At 40.6% G+C, this 22,386-nt stretch overlaps 2 protein-coding genes across 54 annotated transcripts in view; one reads left to right on the top strand and one right to left on the bottom strand.

Moving 5' to 3' along the window:
• Nucleotides 1–22,386, top strand: part of ANK3 (ankyrin 3) — a 400,513-nt gene that overhangs the window by 361,202 nt on the left and 16,925 nt on the right. For 27 of the 34 annotated variants that reach the window (XM_082222269.1, XM_082222287.1, XM_082222259.1 and 24 more), the window contains 9 exons: nucleotides 1,791–2,002; nucleotides 3,114–3,321; nucleotides 3,694–3,790; nucleotides 4,557–4,785; nucleotides 5,663–5,788; nucleotides 7,204–7,326; nucleotides 7,777–7,803; nucleotides 10,492–10,573; nucleotides 14,132–21,853. In XM_082222269.1, coding sequence (XP_082078395.1) covers nucleotides 1,791–2,002; nucleotides 3,114–3,321; nucleotides 3,694–3,790; nucleotides 4,557–4,785; nucleotides 5,663–5,788; nucleotides 7,204–7,326; nucleotides 7,777–7,803; nucleotides 10,492–10,573; nucleotides 14,132–21,853 — 8,826 coding nt within the window. The remainder of the gene's footprint in view (nucleotides 1–1,790; nucleotides 2,003–3,113; nucleotides 3,322–3,693; nucleotides 3,791–4,556; nucleotides 4,786–5,662; nucleotides 5,789–7,203; nucleotides 7,327–7,776; nucleotides 7,804–10,491; nucleotides 10,574–14,131; nucleotides 21,854–22,386) is intronic. The other 7 variants (XM_082222284.1, XM_082222282.1, XM_082222283.1 and 4 more) reach the window with 5 other exon arrangements.
• The window catches only part of LOC309532286 (uncharacterized protein), a gene marked incomplete at its 5' end in the record, with an annotated part of 71,110 nt that overhangs the window by 13,668 nt on the left and 35,056 nt on the right, over nucleotides 1–22,386 (bottom strand). For 3 of the 20 annotated variants that reach the window (XR_014219686.1, XM_082222518.1, XM_082222517.1), the window contains 3 exons: nucleotides 3,802–4,259; nucleotides 7,692–7,762; nucleotides 12,141–12,258. The exons of 2 other annotated variants lie outside the window; for them this stretch is intronic. Coding sequence is in view for 4 of the 18 variants with exons in the window: in XM_082222518.1 (XP_082078644.1) it covers nucleotides 4,088–4,259; nucleotides 7,692–7,762; nucleotides 12,141–12,258 (361 nt within the window). 15 more of the 20 variants (XR_014219682.1, XR_014219684.1, XR_014219680.1 and 12 more) reach the window with 13 other exon arrangements.

Below are 22,386 nucleotides of genomic sequence, written 5' to 3' on the forward strand. Positions count from 1 at the left end.
AAACTCCAGTGGGTGCAGAATGCTGCAGCGAGGCTCCTCACAGGGTCTCTGCCATGGCAGCATATTCACCCAGTGCTTTTCCAGCTGCATTGGCTCCCGGTGGAGTACAGGGTCAGATTTAAGGTGCTGGTTTTGACTTTTAAAGCCCTTCACGGCCTAGGACCCTCGTACCGCCTCTCCTGGTATGCCCCACAGAGGACCTTAAGGTCCACATATAGCAACACCCCAGAGGTCCCGGGCCCTAAGGAAGTTAGATTAGCCTCAACCAAAGCCAGGGCCTTCTCAACACTGGCCCTGGCCTGGTGGAATGCTCTGTCTCTTGAGACCAGGGCCCTGCGGGATCTGATCTCTTTCCGCAGGGCCTGTAAGACAGAGTTGTTCCACCTGGCCTTTGGCTTGGAGCCAATTTGATTCCCTCCCCCTCTTTCCTTTTCCTTTCTCGTCCTATGAAGAGATTGCTCCCTAATTGTTTTAATGTTGTATCTTAATCTTTTAAATTGTATTTTAATCAACTTGCTTTTATTATTGGTTGTTAGCCGCCCTGAGCCTGGTCTTGGCTGGGGAGGGCGAGGTATAAATAAAAAAATATTATTATTATTATTATTAAAAACTATTACTGCAGGTACCACTGCATAATTTCTCTAACTTCTAGTTTTTGTTTGAATATCCATTATTTCCCCTCTTGCTGCTATTTCTGTTTATGCCAGCGTTAGAAAATGTTCACAAGTATTCAGTTGGAAAATTTGTGTTCACCTGAATTGCTGCCGGTGGCAGTAAGCAGGAACATGCTAAGTCAGACATTGCTTCCTCCATGCAATTGTGAGTGTAGGAAAGGAAGAGAAACTGACAAATGTTTGAAGAATCAGCCCTATGTGGTAGCTTCCCTATGGAAGCAGCATACCTAAGTGATGCCATCTTGATTGACTTATAGGAGTGGTCTGGGTATACTATGACTTATTTGTTATTTAACTCAGTGGTGAGATAAATTAAACCATCCATTCAGTGTATCTTTTCCCTTTTATGAGGGAAAAATTACTGGGTTTGATGAAAGCAGCACCATCTACTGGCAAAGCTAGATATTAGAACCAAAACGTAATTTGTAGACCTGTAAAAATGGAACCAGCCTTTAAAAGTGGAACATATAACCCAGAAATGTTGCACATTGAATGGTGAGATATTCATTTATTAAATGCATAAATAATATTTTTTATATTCATCTGGTATTTCCTCAGATCAGACCACCATGAGCTAATCTAACCAACTGAGTTATGAGATACTTCTCGTCTCCCAATAAACCAAAACCCCAAACAAAAAAGGTTTGGATGCAGATTCATGTTTTGTTCCTTTCATTAATACACCTTTCTGGCATCAGGTTGATTTTAAAGGTGATTACTTAGCTTAGCCCTTTATCAGATCAAAATGAAATAGCCATGTTGAACCAGAAAGGGGTAAATAAGAGTAAAAAAAATAGTATCTTTCATGTGGTCCAATCAGTATTCACAGTGCAGTCTGTGCATTACTGAGTTACACCGAATTCCTATTCAGGTTGGGTGTTCAAATCCAACAAAACTGATGTTAAGTCTAGCTTGGCGTTACAGATTTTTTTGAAATGGAACAGGAAGAGGTTCTTCCAGAAAACATTACATTGAGGACAGCATGTGCATTAGTATTCAAAGCAACTCGAAGACTTTCTTGGACAAGGCTGAAACACTCTTTAAAAGCCCACTCACAATACCTGATCAGTAATATTTATAAATATTTATAAACATTTCTGATTTTCCCTTGCATAGAATTGGACAGCGCAGAGGAACTTGAGAAGAAGCGTATCTGCAGAATTGTCACGAAGGACTTTCCTCAGTACTTTGCTGTGGTTTCACGAATTAAGCAAGAAAGCAACCAGATTGGTCCAGAGGGTGGCATTCTGAGCAGCACAACTGTGCCTCGAGTCCAGGCTTCCTTCCCTGAAGGAGCATTAACTAAGCGGATACGAGTGGGCCTGCAGGTAATAAGATGTGCCTTTCTTTGCATTTTTGAAAACCAGAAGTAAGGTTTAGTGGGGCTGGATCAGATGATGTACCTCCCTAGATCTGGCTTAACAGGTTGAGGGAAATGAGTGCCTGCAACTTCAGCCTGCCCACCATTCCTTCATGTAGACACAAGGATGGATTATGCAAATGCTGTCTATATGCCTATAGTTCAACATATGTACACACACACACACACACACACACTCTTCCTGATATAATGAGGAAATCAACCACATTCCTTACCTGCATGCATTAAACCTTACATACATAGGCAGCATGTGTGAATGGCAGAGGTGGGACAGTGAGCAGAGGACCTGCCCACACGCTCCCCTCTACACAGTACACCACTTCCTAAGAGGTGCACTGTCCAATCTGGCCTGTTAATAAAAGGAGCAGCTCTTCTCCCTCCTGCATGGGAAACTGTAGCTGCCAAAATGCCCACTTCTGTGCAACTTGTTAAAAGCTTACCTATCCTGCCCACCTTAGCGTTTGGTCATCCCAATGAACCTTATTCAGACCTGTAGTATAAGCATCTGCTAAGCAGGGAACAGCGGCCCTCTGGATGAAATCCAGATTTTTACAGCAAATCCACCTACATACAGCAGATATTTTCACATTGCAGTTGTTGGATTTTAGTTAGATCCCCCATTTCAGTGAACCAGATGACACTGTTGAAATTGATAAGAATACCAAAAAGAAGAAGAAAGGGGTTGTATTCAGCTAACTTTGAGTAGACCCATTGAAAACAATGGCTGTAACAAATTTAGGCTCATTAATTCAATAGGTCCTCGCTGAGTAAAAGTTGAATACAACCCGAGGTTTGGGACTTGTTGAATTTTACAGAACTCTGTAATGGAATTTTACCCTAAAATCCTGGATTTGTGTAGCATTTATGGTGTATACCAGCAACAGAAATTTTACAGAAAAATAACATCTAGGTAAAGTATGGTACTACTGGAAGGATTTTTTAAATTTTGTTTCGACTATGGCAGACCAACATGGCTACCTAACTGTAATTATAAATTGCATGTTTGAGAATCTTATATCCCATGATTTTAGAATCTCTTTTTCCTATATTGAAAACAGGCTCAACCAGTTCCAGATGAAACAGTCAAGAAAATCCTTGGTAACAAAGCAACATTCAGCCCCATTGTCACTGTGGAACCAAGAAGAAGAAAATTCCATAAGCCAATCACCATGACAATTCCTGTGCCACCCCCATCAGGGGAAGGGATAACCAATGGATACAAAGGAGACACAACACCCAGCCTTCGGCTACTGTGTAGCATAACAGGTTAGGCAAAGGCATAAGGAAGGGCATCCCCATTCATTCAACATATATTTTCTAAATTGGGGAAACTTTTCCTCTTCCTCTCTCTCAAGAGTCGCATTTCCCCCAGGAGCATCTTCCATATCACATATGGAATCAGCCGAAGTCAGCAGTATGTGGGGACACCACCTTTCTCTCTTTTTGTCACGCCCCCCCTTTTCTCCACACACACACACACAACACCCCTTTCTCTCTCCTTAACTGTCCCCCTTCTTGTCCAGTGGGCTGCTGGGGTGGAGACAGATGGCTTTGGCCAAAGTCCAAAAACACTATTTCAGATCTATGGAAACATTCAGATCCCTTTAAACAAGTGTGACTTCATCTTTTATTTCCTAGGAGGTACTTCACCAGCTCAGTGGGAAGACATCACAGGAACCACTCCACTGACTTTTGTAAATGATTGTGTCTCTTTCACAACCAACGTTTCAGCCAGGTACAGTAAAAGCAAATGAAACACAAATAATTATGAAGGCTTGCTGGTTGTATTATGAAGATCAGAATAACTTGAGTGATACACACTAGAATAACTAGCTCAATAGGACTTTTTTTTTACTGATGGGAGAGGAGAGGAGCAAAAACAGATTCATAACTAGGGATATTTACCAAAAAATAAATAAAATCCTTCCATCTGAATTTCTCCTCAGATTTTGGTGTTCCTAATCACATCTTGTTGTTTTTAACAGAGTGGCACCAGTGCCTTAGTAATCCGCCATTCTTTCAATATTGATATCTAGATATTATACAGAGGAGCGGTTTCCACAACATTCACTTCCTTCTGGTCACTGAGATCTGTTTTTCCACACACGTCACCAATGTGCAAAAGTGCTTGTTTGCCAAGGAGGTGGCAGATCTGGCCTCCAAGGTGTGCACCACAGCCACCAGCAGTGGAGATTTCCCTTTTCCTAGATTACAGAAAACCAACACAGCACATTATGAGCAGACCAGAAAAAATAATAAATATTGTATTGAACCTGTCTATAACATGCTTTTTGTTTGACAGTTCTCAGATCAGACACCTCTAAGTTTTGCCAGAAATAATTTATAAGTATATATAATAAAAAGTAAGTTAGAAAACCCAGGAATGTGACTTGGTTCTGTTAGCTGGCGAGGTAGTTCAAACCACAGTAAAGTTATGGTGGGAAATCACCATTGTATGAAGATGGACTGATTGGTCTTTACATCTATGTATGTGCATCCAGATTTTGGCTAGCAGACTGCCATCAAGTTCACGAAACTGTCGGGTTGGCCACGCAGCTTTATAGGGAATTAATATGTGTTCCCTACATGGCCAAGTTTGTCATTTTTGCCAAAATGAATGATGTGGTAGAATCCAATCTGCGCTGCTTCTGCATGACAGATGATAAAGTCGACAAAACTTTGGAGCAGCAAGAAAACTTCGAAGAAGTTGCAAGAAGTAAAGATATTGAGGTATACCATCATTCCGCAGTAAAGGCCTATTGTATATCTACAGGCTTTGTGGGTGCTTTCTAAAAGTTACAGTTCATATTCTAATAAAGAATAAATTGTGTCTATAAACCTGTCAATACAGTAAACATCACTGTGTTTATCAGTTAGCTTGGCCAATTCAGATATTTCAGGCACTTTAAAACCAGTCTGTTCACAGCTGTCAAGACAGTTACAAATTTCCTGCGTCTCTAAACAAATTCAAGATTGCATTGTCGGTAAAGTATCAAGAGATATCAAAACAATGACTATCGTCAGTTTAATTTTTCTACACCTGAGTCCAATAAGCCTGAGCATAGATGCCTAAGGATGGATAGAATATGCCCAGTCTTGCTAAACAAATGCTTCCAATACATGAATCTATCTGTTCAAAATATTTTATTTAATTTGAATGGAGTAAGATGCTAGTGTAATTCAGCTGATGTCTTCCAGAACTGGGGCATTGCTTACCCCCTTTCTTCCTGGTAGACCTAGGCATGACAGACAAGTAGTGGAATGGGTGAACTTACTTTCACATTGTCCATGAGTCCTTTTATCAGTTAGGGGGGGGGAGAGAAAGAAAGAAGAAGTAAAGAACTGAGCTTTGCCTAGCTAAAACTGCCAGCTGGCTGTTGAAGGGTCAGTTTAGAAATAAATATCTGTAGTCTTGACTGTGACCTTCCCCCCCACACCAAAGAACATACCACACATCTCTTCCTGTTGAAAACACTGCAGTGAAGCCGTGTTGAAAGGCAACGTTAACTGTGGGTTTAAATAGTAATTTAACAGTTGGGATGCTTACTGTTTATTGCAATAGTTCGGCACGGAAATAGATCTAACAGATTTATTGTTGACCCAACAGGTTTTGGAAGGAAAGCCTATTTATGTGGATTGCTACGGGAATCTAGCCCCTTTGACAAAAGGAGGACAGCAGCTTGTATTTAATTTTTATGCTTTCAAAGAAAATAGACTGCCATTTTCTATCAAGGTAAAAGTAACACTGCACTGGAGCAGTCACAATGAGAAAAATGACAAACTTTGTGTGTTTGTGTGTGTTTTTCAAAGCCTCTGTTTGTCTGTGGTGTTTGGAAAAGGTGTGCCATCCACTTCACCTGTGCAACGGCATATTGCTACCACGAGATGTGAGCCCCCATCCCACCAATTGGGAATGGCAGGTTTGAGGCCTGCTTAAGGTACACGGAGGAAATTAGGTTGCTGGCAGAAAGGAGCTCCAGGGCTCTGGGATGAACTTCAAGATGATAGGCTTCAGTTTACCTCCTTGCTAGTATTTCGAAAGCTTTGTAATACCCACCACTTATTAAGCTGCTTCTTTAAAATATATATATATATTATGGACTGCTGCTCAACTGCATTTTAATTTTACTTCTGAGTTGTGATTTTGTTAGGATTTTAAATGTGTTTGTAAAGCCCCCTAAATAGTTGGAGGTACAAGTTGGCAGTTCTTTAAAAGAAGTATTTAAATAACCACAATATCCACATGCAAAAAAGTTACCATGTTATCCATCCAGCCAGGTTGCCAGTGTTCACAATATACCTTCAGAATGCTGTCTCCCAAACAGGAGAAAATGCAGCCACCAAGTGGCTTGTGTTGTTGCCTTGTTGATTTAGTTTAAGCGCTTTAATTTGTTTCCAGACAAAAATGGGAGGTTTTTTTCTTTCTGGCCTTAAGTCTAGGTTGCCAGAAAGAGCACTTTCTTCCATGTTGATGGATGGATGGATTTAGTTTGTTCATATGCCACCTTTTCACATAATTAACATGAAGCTTAAGATTAGGTGGTGACCAGGGAAAGGTCCATATTACCACTTGGCAATTAGTTGGCAGTTTAATAAGATATTGCATGTCTGGGCTGTCAATTATGTTTTTATTTAATTTAATGTATTTCCTTTTTGCTACTATCAATTGGCTCAGTTTGACTTTGTGGTTTTATTGGATTTTATTGTAGAAGTTTTCTTTTTTAAAAATTTAAGTCACCGGTCTTATTATGATGGAAAGGCAGGATGGCTATAAATGCTTTAGATAATTAAATGCAATCTCAGACTTTGGCCAACTTCATCTAGTCTTATTAAACTGTCCTTGGAATAATGCAGACACCTTGTAATTGCTTTAGCTTTGTGTTTGTGACACCCTGTGGTAGAAATAATGTGGAGGATTAATGTGTAGGACAGATGAGAATTAATGTTTGGAGAGCCTGTTTCAGCGCAAGGCATTTGATCTGATTATCATCAGGTGCCTTCCCATTGTATGGTTCAAGGAACTTATCTTTTTGGGTTTCTTTGCGTGTTTTGTTTTTAAATTAGAGCTAATAGCTAAACTAAATTTAACGGAACCCAAAGGACTGTAAACATTTCAAACCAGTGTGTGAACATTTTATATATATATAGATTAGAGACACCAGCCAAGAACCTTGTGGTCGTTTATCATTTCTGAAAGAACCAAAGACTACAAAGGGTCTGCCGCAAACAGCTGTTTGCAATTTGAATATCACCTTGCCAGCACACAAAAAGGTAAGATCACTAAGACTAGTTTAATTTCTTTTTTTTCTCCTTGTTTTTGCTGATTGTAATGAACCACTAGTAATGCGAATGCTTTGCAATCTGATTAAGCCTGTTTTATGTCTTAATGTTTTCATATATGCAGAAAGCTTTTTGAGACTTGTTACTGTGGTGCTGCGTTTCTGCAATTTTTGATTACCGGGTCCTTCGTTTACAATTCATGCTTCAGCTTACAGTTCATATACTTTATGCTTTTAGTAATGTCATGTGTTGATTTGCATTTGATGTAAAGTTTTGTTTGTTAATTTATATTCTGTTGACATTTTGGGTTTGTTTTGCCTTTTATAAATTAGCTTGCATTTTTTGTGCTCCCTTACTTGGTCCTTTTCATATCCTGATATTCTTTTCCCTGCTGTCCATTATAATATTCCTTGTCTCTGCAATGCATCTTGGGACCAAAAGGAAACAGAGTCAGATCAAGATGATGAGGTAATATAAACACTGTCTTTTATTTTACTTTTTATTATAATCAGAATTCTTATCCATTAAAGATATATGGTATCACAAAAAAGATTTACTAAACCAAATAAATGAAGCCAATAACATGTGCTTGGAACAATATGAGCCTAGCCTCTGTCCCTCTGCCCTCACTCTTCACTAGCCTTAGATATACTATGTCTTCTGCTTTGCACACAGCAAAGCACCTGGCCATTTACCAATCATGGAGAGCTCTTGCATGCTTGCTTCACACAGAGACCCCAGCTTTCTGCCCTCTCCTCTTTGCGGGAGTAGCTTGTACACCCAGAGAGAAACAGACCACTGGATGCATGCATGAGGTTTTGAAGGAGATCCCTTTATTATACCCATTGCTATTCATCTAGGTGAGGACCGGCAGAGAAGCTATTTTCCTTCCACTTCCTTAGTTCCAGCTAGACAGTATTTTTAATCCTCTTTAATATAGCAAACCACACTGTCTTGCCTGTCCATCCCTCCTCCCAATACCCAATAGGCAACTGAGATCCAGCAAATCCTTTGCTCGGGTATTCCAGGCCTAGTGGTCCTGCAATAATTACCTTTAGAAGAATGGCTCCTGACTGGAAGCTGCAAGCCACTTGCTCCCTTGGAGGAAGCAGATGGATCAGCACCATGGGATTCATGGTTTCTGACTGTTGTCTCTGTAAAATTTATGACTCTCTTGTTCACTGGGAGACACATTGTAAAGGAAGATGAAAGCATGATTCAGGCAAAGTTCAGCACTAATTTCAGTGGGGGGAAGTTAAGCATGTGTTCTGTTCTCCCACTGAAATCAATAGGGCCTTAAAATGTGATTGAGCTTACCAGGACAGCATCTTTAGATATTATAACATGGGCATTGGTTGTCTAAACAAAAAAACCCAAAAGTACTTTTTGACTTGTCCTATTTTCTTACCAAACTAAATATATATCTTTAAAAACACCCCACTATTAGCAACTAGAAACTTTACTAAAAACAGATCTACAACCTGTATAGAGGTTTTTGAAGAAAGTTGTAATCTGTTAGTGATTGTAACCTGCTTTCTAATCTGCATCCCTGCATTTGTGCATATTTATAAAAATCCCAGTCCATTCCTCTTTTCATTTATTTATCTTTGTCCTTTATGTAGTTCCTTTAAAGTAGGTGTACATTGTGATATATGTGCTTTTGCAACAAACTGATTTTTGAAGAACTTATTTGGCTGGCCTAAGTTACAGCTATAGTGATATTCTACATGTCTAACTGTAACCTTGTGTGTGCCAAAAAAGATTACTAAAATGCTAGCTATATGATATGGGGGATTTACAATGATGGTGCTTTGTAATACAAAAATTAAGGCTTAGCAACTCACAAAGGTTCCTTAAAGAAACAAGTGTGTGATATTTGGCCATGTTTTATATGTTCTCTAAATTACTAACAATGTTTTTGGCGTTACATTTTGCCAACATTCATCTTAATGCCTTGTGTCTTTAAAATCTGTGTCTTTCACTTTAAGAATACATAGATCTCTTTCACGACACAAGGCCTGTTAGAGTACTGAGTTTCTTTCTTTCCAGGATTCTACCTGGGATTATATTAGGAGCAGGCCTTGGGCTCATGCTGCATCCCACAGCCTTCCCCAGCTTCCCTCAATGTGAACAGACAACAACTAATGAATGGGAGATCCTATGTTTGTTCTAACAAAGGATCTCTGATCCTGTGGGGCAGAACTCACTTGTCTTATAAGGTCAGGTAGATCCCATGATCATACAAAACATGAACCCTCATGCCCTTCAGTCTGTGAGAAGGGAGTAAATGGGTGTGCCCAAAGCCTGCTCCAAGAGGCTGAATCCTGGATTTGGATAGCACCTGATTAGGCCTCAAAATGTTTGTTCTCTCCAAATAAGCTCAAGAAGCTTTAGCAATGAAATGAGAACTTTGTAAATCTATTCTTCAAAGACAACACACATCTCATAGTTACAAGACTTGAATGTTGGTAAAATGTAATTTCAGGTGCAAGCTTGGTAGAAAGAAGGGATTTGGGGGCGGGCGGGTGGAATTTGAGTCAGTGAGCAGGGATAACTTTAAAATCATAGAAGTGGATTGGGCTGTAATTTGAATTTAGCTTACTTTATTATTTTATTCTTAAAATTATACCACTTGATTGTAAATAAAAACCTCAAAGCAGTTTATATATGAATGAATGAGGCCTTCGTAGAAAGGGGAGTGTGTGTAGGGGAAGTGTGAAAAAATATACTCTTTCACTTTCATGGCATGACTTAGCAATTTAAGTACATTGGTTGCCCTGTCTTTGAGACTGATTTGCTTTATAGGGTGATAGGCTAAAATGCTATGCTGAAGAAGTGCAAGTCACTGCTCCACTCTCCATATAAGCTCATAGCACACTTTAGTTGCAAATATTCTTCTCCAAGGCACAATTAGTTCTCCTGAAGATCTAAAAATATGTAAGGGTGTGTGTGTGTGTGTGTGTGTGTGTGTGTGTGTGTAGTAGTAGTAGTAGTAGTAGTAGTTTCCCATTTAAACAAAAACGAACAAGAATTATTGGTATATTCTGTCTGCCACTTTGGACAATATTTTGAAAAGTGGAATGTTTAGAAAGAAACCTGTCTAGACAGCAGCAACTGTATGTTAAAGGTACCAAACGGAAGTATGCTTTGTTACAGACCGAGAAAACAGACCGGCGACAGAACTTTGTGTCCCTTGCTTTACGTAAGCGCTACAGCTATCTGACTGAGCCTGGAATGAGTGAGTTTCTTAACAAACCTACTAATGCTGTAAACTGATCTTTCACAAGAAGAGACATTTTTTCTATAAATGTCATGTTTTGGTGTCATTGGAAAATGCCTGATTTAACAAGCAAAAGTCTCCATTTATCCAAGAACCCTTTGGAGTGCAGATAACTTGGGAAATTCAGGCTAATAAACCATAGTTTGTCTCTTGAAATATCCATGGACTAAAAGGATCATTAGGGTGGAATCACTAATCGGTACTTCTATAGCAAAAGAAGACAGGCTATTCTACCTTTAATAAGACGAGGTGGTTAAATCATAGTAAGTTTTATGGAGTTAGTAACATATTGACCAGCAAAACACAGACCAAAAACACTTTTGAAGAGAATTCTGAAGGGAATGTAGAAGAGAATTACACACTTAAGAGTTCACTGTTCACTGTAGTAGTTTGCACTGCCAAACAGATGAGCTGTTTTTAAAATGTTCTTTATATGTTTGTTTGTTGCATTTTTTCCCCAAACGAGCCTAACACATTTAGGGAATGTCCAGCAACATCCCTGCAGATGATTAGAGTGATCAAGTTGTGTGGTCCCTGAGGAACCCTGGACCTAAGTTGTTCAGGGCTTTGTAAATTAATGCAAGGACCTTGAACCTGGCTTGTTAGTAGATGGGCACTAACATGGCTGTAGCAGAGAGCCAAACAATATTTTACATTAGAAATGCATTTTAAAAAATGTGCTGAATCTTTATTTTAAAGGAAAAACAGCTGGGTGGAACCTCAGTCAGAATCAGGGCCCAGAATCAGAATTGTCTCTTGGTGGCTGTTTACCTGCAAAGATGTTGTCTGCAGTAAATAGCAACTTTGGGAGCAGTTAGGGAATATGATCCTGACTGGGACTCAGCATGTTTTCCATCAGCCACCATCCCGACAGGTAGGTTTTTAACTTGTCATGCTGATCCAGAGTTAGTATGTGTGTGTTGTAAATGTAAATACAAATGAAGTAGAACCAATGTACAAAATTTTCAAACTACTACTCACTGTACAGTGGGAAAATGTATACATAATTTTCCACTGTACAATGGACAGCTCTTAGAGAAGCTGGTCTACCAATGCTTACTCTTTACTGGATAGAACCAGTTGATTATTCTGTACTTAATTATTGTTTGCCTTAAAAAAAACTGGCAAAAGTTTGTTTGAAATAATATCAGAGTAATGTCAGACAAAGCTGCGCTGAGAACGTATTTTTGTTTCCATGCTAGTTCCTAGTGAAGAGATTGTGCCTTAATGTGTTTCTGTGTTTTACCATTTAAGCATTCGTGACAAAAGAACTCTGCCATGGGTCATAACATGACCAGTGGTGGCCCTTGCAAATCAGAGGAGCAGGCAAGTGCCGCTCCCCTTGCCTCCCCTCTTTACATCAAAGACTATGTGAGCCAGCTTCCCCATAATGACACCCATTTGCATGGAGTCCCTTACAGGAAGGGGGAGGGGAGAAAAACTGCACAACTGGCTGTTGGTGTAAAGGCATTAGCTGAAGACACACTGAAGCGCCCAGCATCTTCAAGCAGCTCCTGGGCCTCACCTGCGTCTGCCAAGTTCCCCAGCTGGTGGCTTGCCTGCTGGCAGTGGCTGGGAAGGCACCTGCCATTGTGCATTCCCCAGTGCTCTCAAGCGTCCAATGTAGTGTCACTCCAGGGCATCTAGGAAAATTAAATGGCATTTGGTTTTTCGGATGTAGCCAGCTACTGCCATCAAAGCAAGCCCACAGCTGGGAAAGCAAACAAATACGTGTGTGTGTGTGTGTGTTGGGGAAGAGCTGCCTCAGTACACCCTGCCTGGAGCTGCTTTAACATGCAGCTGGCGTTGAAAATAGAGAAGGAAAATCCTTCTGCTATTCCTCTGAGAAGGCCACCACTGGTAACTTAAAAGACTGGAGTTCTGAAAGTCATTACTATATTAAAAGATACTGGTGATGTTAATCTCAAATTACAGCTTCCTAGAGCTGACATTCCCAGCTAAGTATTTACTTAGCTATTTTTAAATATATATCCCGTCTTTTTTTTTTAAATGGTCTCCAGGCAGCTTGCAAGTTATAAAAACACATTATAAAATAGATGATAATAATAATAATAATAATAATAATAATAATAATAATAATAATAAAATCTTCAAAAATGTAAACAGCACATTAAGATCAGCAGCCAATATTCTAACAATTTCCATTAGTATTGACACTTTCTATGGGCAGACAAGATGGATTCAACTGGCAACTGAAGACAGTGAAGACAACATCAGATGACCCTGTTTGGCAGGGGTGCAGTTTGGTAACCATGGTGCTACCACAGAAAAGTCCCTCTCTCTGGAAGCCCCCTGTTAATTTTGTGATAGGGAAGGTTGAGCTTGCTTTCCTTGAACTGCTAGGAAAACTGTCTTCAAAAGGTACCAAGACACTACACCTTGTAGAAAAAGTGTACTCTTCTTTTTAAATGCCTCCTGTGGAAAGATTTTTGAACATTTGTATATTTTGCATAGTACACCATGCAAACTGTTTTATTCCATGTGCTTGTTTTTGACATGATAAACCATGCATGAATAAAATTTAAAGTTTGGTTGCTTTGCTTGCTCACGTTTTTTCATTAATCGTATTTCCCATTTTTTATGTATGACAAATGCTTCTTAAAGTCATTTCATGTGAAGCTTTTTATCTTTTAAGTTTTACCAAGTAAAAGGAATACCGCATGAAAAAGCCAACAAATGCAAAAAGCTTTTTTCCCCCCTTTTTGGTTCTTTTAATCCTTGAGTCAGAAAAGGTCTTGCTCTTATTGGCTTTGTGAGAGTGAAGCATATACAAAATGTGCATGGGAGAGAGAGAAAGTTTTGACTTTATTCCCGTTGCTTCACAGTTTGCACATCAATTGCCTGTCACCTTAAAGGTATTTTGGGTTCTGCATGAAATAGTTCGGAGTGGTTTTCAAAGCAGACTTTAGCTACTCAATGTCATTTGCACAAGTTTACACCGTTTTGTGTTAACGAAACTGCTATACAGTAAATATAAAATGTATTAATGAAACTGCAAAGGATATAATGATAGAAATTTTCCAGAGGACAATTTTGATACTTGCACAAAGCAAAGACATACTGATAACAGGCAAAATGGAGCTGAGATACTTAATATCTTAACTTTAGCACATCAGAAAGTCAATAGGAAGTAAGAGAAGAATTTTTGGTTGTGGCTATTACTTTGGACCATAATGGACTTCCTTCTATGTGTTTTCTGTTCTTTTATTGTTTGCAGACTCGGTTGCCTTGTGCTTTCCTGTCTTTCATTTCATGTTGGTTTCTTTCTTTCTTTTTTTAATTTTGGATCATCCATAATTATGTGACTCATTCCTATTTTTCCCTACCTGTTTAGCTGTTGATTTTACCTACTTCATTCTAATTCATACAAACAGTTGTACTTGCTTTTTTTGTAATATTACAACGTTTACTGACCAATTTTCTTCTCTGGTCTCTCTGTTTTTCAATCATTTTTGTTGATTTTTACGTTTGATTATTTTGGTTTAACAATTTAAGAAACAGTTGAACGAAGTGCAGGAGCAACAAGATCCCTACCTGCTACCTATTCATACAAGCCATTCTTTTCAGCAAGACCGTATCAGTCTTGGACAACAGCACCAATTACTGTGCCTGGGCATTCCAAATCAGGCTTCACTTCTCTATCAAGCTCTTCCTCTAACACTCCAACAGCTTCTCCATTAAAATCTATATGGTCCGTTTCTTCTGCTTCACCAATCAAATCCACATTAGGAGCCTCCACTACGTCTTCAATTAAATCTGTTAGCGATGTAGCTTCTCCAATTAGATCATTTCGGACAATCTCCTCTCCAATAAAAACCGTGGTCTCACAGCCTCCATATAATATCCAAGTCTCTTCTGGTTCTTTCGTCAGAGCACCCACAGTAACAGAAGCCACTAGTTTGAAAGGGCTGGCATCCGCATTCCCCTCTCGGACATCTCCAGTGACTACAGCTGGGTCTCTTTTGGAGAGATCATCCATTACCATGACGCCTCCAGCATCCCCCAAATCGAACATTAACATGTACTCTTCAAGTTTGCCATTTAAGTCAATCATCACATCAGCATCACCGCTTTTATCTTCACCTTTAAAGTCAGTGGTGTCTCCTGCTAAGTCAGCAGTTGATGCTGTTTCACCATCTAAGGTCACGATGGCTTCATCCCTCACTTCCCCTGTGAAACACACAGTCGGGCATACAGAGGTAGCCATGGTTAACGGATCCATGTCACCTTTGAAATATCCGTCCCCTGCCAATTTAATCAATGGAACTAAAGCCACAGCCACATTTCAAGACAAGATCACTGCAGCAACCAGTTCTGCAAGTTGTGCTGTTAATGCAGCAACTGATACTGTTGAGAAAATGTTTCCAACCACTACTGCAACCCCATTTTCTCCACTCAGGTCGCATGTGTCTTCAACTCCATCAGCCTTTCAGTCAATAAGAACTACTTCTGCAGGTGTATTGTACACATCTCTTGGGTCAATATCAGCAACTACCTCGTCAGTAACTTCATCAACTATCACAGTCCCAGTATATTCTGTAGTCAATGTTTTGTCTGAACCAGCACTAAAGAAGCTCCCAGAGTCATCTTCCCTTACAAAATCGGCAGCTGCGTTGCTATCGCCTATTAAAACATTGACTACAGAGACACGCACACAGCCTCACTTTAACCGAACCTCATCTCCTATAAAACCATCCTTGTTTTTAGCACCCTCTGCTCTTAAGTTGTCCGTACCATCTTCTTTATCTTCTAGTCAGGAGATGTTAAAAGATGTGGCTGAGATGAAAGAGGACCTAATAAGAATGACAGCGATATTGCAGACAGATGTAATGGAGGACAAGGAATTCCAGCCAGAACTAACAAAGGAGGGTAGAATAGATGATGAAGAACCTTTTAAAATTGTTGAGAAAGTAAAAGAGGACTTAGTAAAAGTTAGTGAGATACTGAAAAAAGATGTGTGTTTAGAAAAGAAAGCATCAACCAAGCTATCAAAAAATGATAAAGGACACTCTTCTGAGGATGAATGGGTAGAGTTCAGTGCAGATGAGATTGATGAAGCAAGACGGCAAGGCATGACATATCCTCCTATAACTATTCCTGAAAAGGTGCAAATTAAAGCGAAGGCTGTATCTGAAAAGGATTATAACTTGACTAAAGTCATCGATTATTTGACGAATGACATTGGTAGTAGTTCTCTGGCAAGTCTGAAGTACAAGTTTGAAGAGGGGAAAAGAGAAGGCGAAGAGAGACAAAAGAGAGTTTTAAAACCAGCCATTGCATTGCAAGAACACAAACTTAAAATGCCTCCAGCCTCCATGAGGCCTTCTACTTCAGAAAAAGAGTTGTGTAAAATTGCAGATTCCTTTTTTGGAACTGATACTATTTTGGAGTCTCCCGATGACTTTTCCCAACATGATCAAGACAAAAGTCCTTTGTCTGACAGTGGCTTTGAAACAAGAAGCGAGAAAACTCCTTCAGCCCCACAAAGCGCCGAGAGCACAGGGCCGAAACCACTTTTCCATGATGTACCCATCCCTCCGGTCATTACAGAGACAAGAACTGAGGTGGTTCACGTGATCCGTAGCTATGAACCTTCATCAGAAGAAGTTCCGGAACCTCAAGCAGAAGAGCCGCCATCAATGAAAACAGCACCTACTTTTATGGAACTGGAACCCAGGCCAAATGGAGGGTCTATCAAAGAAAAAATGAAAGCCTTTCAAATGAAAGCCAGTAATGAAGATGAAGACCACAAATGTGTTCTTGGTAAAGGTGTCCGTGTAAAAGAAGAAACTCATATAACTACCACAACCAGAATGGTTTACCATAAGCCTCCGTGCACTGAGAGTTCTTCTGAAAGAATTGAAGAAACCATGTCTGTTCATGATATCATGAAAGCTTTTCAGTCAGGACGCGATCCTTCCAAAGAGTTGGCAGGTCTGTTTGAACATAAGTCTTCGGTAACACCAGATGTTAGCAAGTCTACTGAAATTTCACCACAACATACAGAGAAGGACAGCAAAATGAAACCCAAACTGGAGCGTATAATAGAGGTCCATATCGAAAAAGGTAATGAGGCTGAACCTACTGAAGTCATTATTAGAGAAACCAAAAAGCACCCAGAGAAAGAAATGTATGTTTATCAGAAAGACTTACCTCGAGGTGATTTGGAAAAACATGATGCTCTTCCTTGTTCAGATGAACAAGGTCAGCAAGAAGAAGAAGAACTGACAGCAGAAGAGTCCCTACCTTCTTATCTGGAGTCTTCTAGAGTAAATACGCCCGTGTCTCAGGAAGAAGACAGTCGCCCTAGTTCTGCCCAACTTATGTCTGATGACTCGTACAAAACACTGAAGCTTCTGAGTCAGCACTCAGTAGAGTACCATGACGATGAGTTGTCAGAACTAAGAGGGGAGTCTTACAGGTTTGCTGAGAAAATGCTGCTCTCAGAAAAGCTAGATGTGTCTCACTCTGATACTGAGGAGTCAGTTACTGACCATGTTCTACCCCTTAGCTCAGACTTTCAGGGGCATGATAAACGATGCAGAGAAAAAATAGCCACAGCCCCCCCAAAAGAAATCCTCACCAAAATCTCTAAAGATATATCAGAAAATGGTGTAGGTAAAATGTCTAAAGATGATCATTATGATAAAGTGACAGTGTTACATTATACCGGAGATGTTAGTAGCCCAAAGCACGCAATGTGGATGCGCTTTACTGAGAACAGATTAGACAGAGGTAGAGAAAAGTTGATGTATGAAGACAGGGTGGACAGGACTGTTAAGGAGGCAGAAGAAAAACTGACAGAAGTATCACAGTTCTTCCGGGACAAAACAGAGAAACTGAATGATGAACTGCAATCTCCAGAGAAAAAGCAGCAGAAAAGGAATGGGAAAGAAGCACACTCTAGCCATAGTTCAACCAGCAGCAGCCCCGAAAAGGTGACGATTTCTGAGGTGCAGAGTTCAAAGGATGACTGGACTAGAGGAGGGCCCTTTGGCCATTGTGGGAAGAGCTTCCCAAAAGCTGATGAAAGAAAAGCAGCTAGTTTGCCTAGCAGTCCCGAGAGAAGGGCTCTTACACAACAGACCGAGGACTGTAAGCAGTTGATGGAGCAGAAAGGAACAGCTCAGAAGAGTAGGACACCCGAGGCTTCGCCAACCGGATTCCAGCTGAAGCAATCCAAACTCAGTTCTATTAGGCTGAAGTTTGAACAGAGCATAGGCTCAAAGAATAAGGACCTACATCATGATGATAAGAAGCAGGACACTCAATCTAAAATCCCAGTGAAAAAAATGCAAGAGAGCAAGCTCCCAGTCTATCAGTTTTATGCAAGAGAAAAGCATGCAAAAGAGGTAGACCTCGCAGATGGGAGTATAACATTACAGAGGGAATCTCCTGCTAGCAAATTAAAAGATGGTGCCCAGGGTAAAGGCAAAGCGATGGAAGATGCTGCTGCTTCAGATGTACTCAGACACAGAAATGAAATGCCAAGTAAGAATGTTCCAGAAGGCTTTGCAGAGCAGAAGCTGAAAGGTTTGGCGTACAGTACGAGCTCAGATACTGCATCAGCCAAGGGGCATTGGGATAAAAAGGTCTATAGGACATGGGAAAGCCCTGGAACATTTGCCCATAACACACAAAAAGAAAAACTGTCCCATGTGCTTGTTCAGGATGCAGTAAAAGACAATCACATTGACCACCCCGAGACTAAAGACCTGGGCAGAGCCAGTGAATTCATCACTGTGACAGAGCATGAGCACAAGGTGTCAACGAGTGGGTCCCATTCAAAGGAGGTGAAGGAAGTGACTGTAAAATCTCCATCCAAAAAGGTCCTTTATAGAGAATATTTTGTCAGAGAAGGAGAGCCCCCCAGTGAAGTGATGGATAAAACCTCAAAGAAAAAAGAACCATTGACTGCATCCCATATTCCAGTCAGAATTTCAGAAGAAAAACGAATGTTATCAGCTAGCATTCCCGATGGAGTTCATGAACAGCTAAAACATGCAGCACATGAACTGTCAGCTAAAGTGTCCCATGCTAGTGTGGCAAAGGAAAAAACTGAGAGGAATTTTGATTATACAGAGCATGTTAAAAATAAGTATTCAGAATTTTGTCAGTTTAGCAGTAGGCACATCAAATTAAGTCCTCCTATGGAGGATGCTGAGCTATCCCTTAGTAAATCACCTGATTCTTTAGAAAATAGCCCAGGAAAGGAGTCTCCCTCGAGGGACTTTGACTCTATTCATAGTGATAACTTGGCAAAATCAGCCCCTTTAGCAACAGCTGAGGGAACAAAAGAGATAAAAACCTTACCTGTTTATGTCAGTTTTGTTCAAGTAGGGAGGCAATATGAAAGGGAGGTGCAACAAGGAAATATTAAAAAAATTGTAAGTCAGGAAAGTAAGACGGTACAAGAGACAAGGGGGGGCTTTTACACCACAAGGCAGCAGAAACAGCTTCCTTCTCCACAAGGCAGTCCAGAAGACGACACATTAGAACAGGTGTCCTTTATAGATAGTTCTGGGAAAAGTCCATTAACACCTGAAACTCCTAGCTCAGAGGAAGTGAGTTACGAATTTACATCTAAAACGCCTGATTCACTAATTGCTTATATACCAGGCAAGCCCAGTCCTATCCCTGAGGTTTCTGAGGAGTCTGAAGAGGAAGCAGAGGCTAAGTCAACCTCTGTAAAACAGGCCATTGTTGAGCCACCAAAAATTGACAGAGTGCTGCCCAGTAGCTTAGACAGAGATTCTAATAAAAGGCCCAAAGGGAACCGGGTTGCGTACATTGAGTTCCCTCCTCCTCCTCCGCTAGATTCCGATCAGACAGAATCAGAAAAGCAGCGCCACTCCTCTGAGAGTGAAATGGAGATGATAGAAGTAAACCTACGGGATGAACATGACAAATATAAGCTGGCTGAACCACTCATAAGAGTACAGCCACCTTCTCCTGGGCCACCAGGAGAAGATCTTAGTGACTCCAGTGATGATGAATCCCTGTATCAGCCTGTTCCCATTAAAAGATACATGTTTAAATTGAATGACCTTGAAGATGGCCAGAAGGAAGGCCTCAAGCATAAATTGCCTGCGAAAAGAGAGAATGGGAAACCTAATGATTTTGATCTTAGCCTTGATTCTCCCCAGAACGATATTGCGCAAAATGGGAACAATGACCAGTCTGTCACTGAGTGTTCCATAGCAACCACTGCAGAATTTTCCCATGATACAGATGCAACTGAAATTGACTCCCTTGATGGGTATGATCTACAAGATGAAGATGATGGCTTAACCGAGAGTGATTCCAAACTTGCTGGCCCAGCAGTGGAAATCAAGAAAGACATATGGGCTACAGAAGGCATTTTGAAACAGACTGATCGGTGTTTTAGCCAAAGTAAGCTGGAAGTTATTGAGGAGGAAGAAAAAGTTGGCCCTGAAGAAAACAAACTTTTATCAAAATGTCCAGCAGCTGAAAAAAGTGCCGATAAGACTGAACAAAAATCAGGGGCACAGTTTTTCACTTTGGAAGGCAGGCACCCTGACAGGACTGTGTTTCCTGATACATATTTCAGTTACAAAGTAGATGAAGAGTTTGCAACCCCTTTTAAGACAGTAGCTACTAAAAGCCTAGATTTTGACCCTTGGTCCAATAACCGTGGTGATGATGAAGTGTTTGAGTCCAAATCGAGGGATGACGAGGCTAAGCCTTTTGGCCTTGCTGTAGAAGACAGATCTCAAGCGACAACCCCAGATACGACTCCAGCCAGAACTCCAACTGATGAAAGTACACCAACTAGTGAGCCCAATCCCTTCCCGTTTCACGAAGGGAAGATGTTTGAGATGACTCGCAGTGGCGCAATTGACATGAGCAAGAGGGATTTTGTTGAAGAAAGACTCCAATTTTTTCAGATTGGTGAGCATACTTCTGAAGGGAAGTCAGGGGACAAGGGGGAAGGGGATAAAAATAAAGTCACTGCCATCACACAGCTGCAGTCAGGGGACAAAGCTGTAGGAAAAAACGTAGAGGGAGAAGTAGAAACACCAAAAGTTGAATGTAAGCTCATCACCCAGGCCAGTGGAGATTGTACGGAAGCAACACCCGGTAGTAACTCCCTGGAGAAATCATCGACCACTGTTAATGCTTCTAAAGTTGATCCCAAATTGCGCACACCTATTAAAATGGGAATTTCTGCTTCCGCCATGACGCTGAAGAAAGATGTCTCTGGAGAAGTAACAGATAAGCTAGAGGCTGTGACGCCAGGTGTTCAGGGGTTAGAATATGACGCCATAGAGGAGGTTACAAGCCAGTCAAGTGGTAGGGAAGCAGAAAAGCATGATTTCCAAAAAGATAATTTTAATAACAACAACAATTTGGACCCATCCGCTTTACCTAACGATAGCGTTACCTGTAAAGTAGTGCTAAATGAACATTTTGAGCCTAAGTGTCCCACACAGAAAGCTACTCAATTGAAAAACACTTCAGGAAATGATACAGGTGCAACACAAGGACACTGTAAACCAAAAGTACACGGAGAACAGCAGAAGTCATCAGAGCCAGTAGGGAATAGAGCGAGATCAAAACTTCCCATAAAGGCTACCTCAGCAAAAGAAGCTATCCCACATAGCAGTAGCCACGCCAGCAGAGTGAGTAAAGTCAGACAGGATAGTAAACTTGACAAAAGGAAACAAAACAGCTCTTTCCCACATGTAGAAGTAAGGTCTAAGATTCCTGTAAAAAATACACAAAGGCATAACTTAGCCATAGCTAGAAAGACACCAGCAGTTCAAAACCAAGAGCAGCTAGAGAGAAGCAAAGCCAAACCGCTTCCTTCTAAATTACCATTAAAGGTAAGATCTACCACCAGCACCTCTACTACCACCACCACCACCGCTGCAGCAGCAACAGTTAAAGTAAAGCAGAGTCAGCTTAGGGAGGTATGTAAACATTCTATTGAATATTTTAAGGGAATTAGTGGAGAGGCTTTAAAGCTTGTGGACCGCCTGTCTGATGAAGACAAAAAGTTGCAGTCAGAGGTGTCCGATGACGATGAAGAAGAAGACAGTACATCAAGAAACACGTCCCTGTCCGAAGCCACTCAAGTTTTCCAGCCTTCCATTACATCGAAGCCCGCTAGAGATATGAGAACAGAGGCAGCATCTTTAAAATCAAAGATTGAAAAGTCCGACAGTGAGAGGAGGAGGAGGAGTAAGAGGACTGGTGAGAATGGAGGGAGTCAGGTTTCTGGAGCTCTCGTGGCTCACCTCGTGGAGATCAAGCCTAGTTTGTAAAACTTTCAACTTGTTGATCCTAGTGCATGAACTGTTGTGATTGCCTGTGAAGTGACTTACTGTAGTTCTCATTCTGTCATTGTCATCTGTATGTGCTGTCTTTTATACTCTTCTTTCTTCCTTTAAGTGAAGCCTATACTATAGACAGCTAGTGAAGCATGCTAAATACATTCATGTAATAGTTTAGGTCTTAGAAGACTTCATTTTGTGACAGCAAAAAAAAACACCCCTCATTTTGTCAAACAGAGAAAACTTTTTTTCCCCCTTTAAGTACTGGTGAACTGTTTTCCACCACCCCACCAGTAGTTAAAGCACTGTTGAACAGTTGAGTAGATAGATTGTTGGCATGTTTGGTTTCATTTACACAATTAACATCATGTAGTTTGACACTCGGCCTTATAAAGGTGGCATTTTTTTTCAAATCTGTGACAAAAAATATATTTATTTATTGTAGGTTTTAGG

The sequence above is a fragment of the Podarcis vaucheri genome (genome assembly GCF_965113315.1).
Source record: "Podarcis vaucheri genome assembly, chromosome: 5".
NCBI lineage: Eukaryota > Metazoa > Chordata > Lepidosauria > Squamata > Lacertidae > Podarcis > Podarcis vaucheri.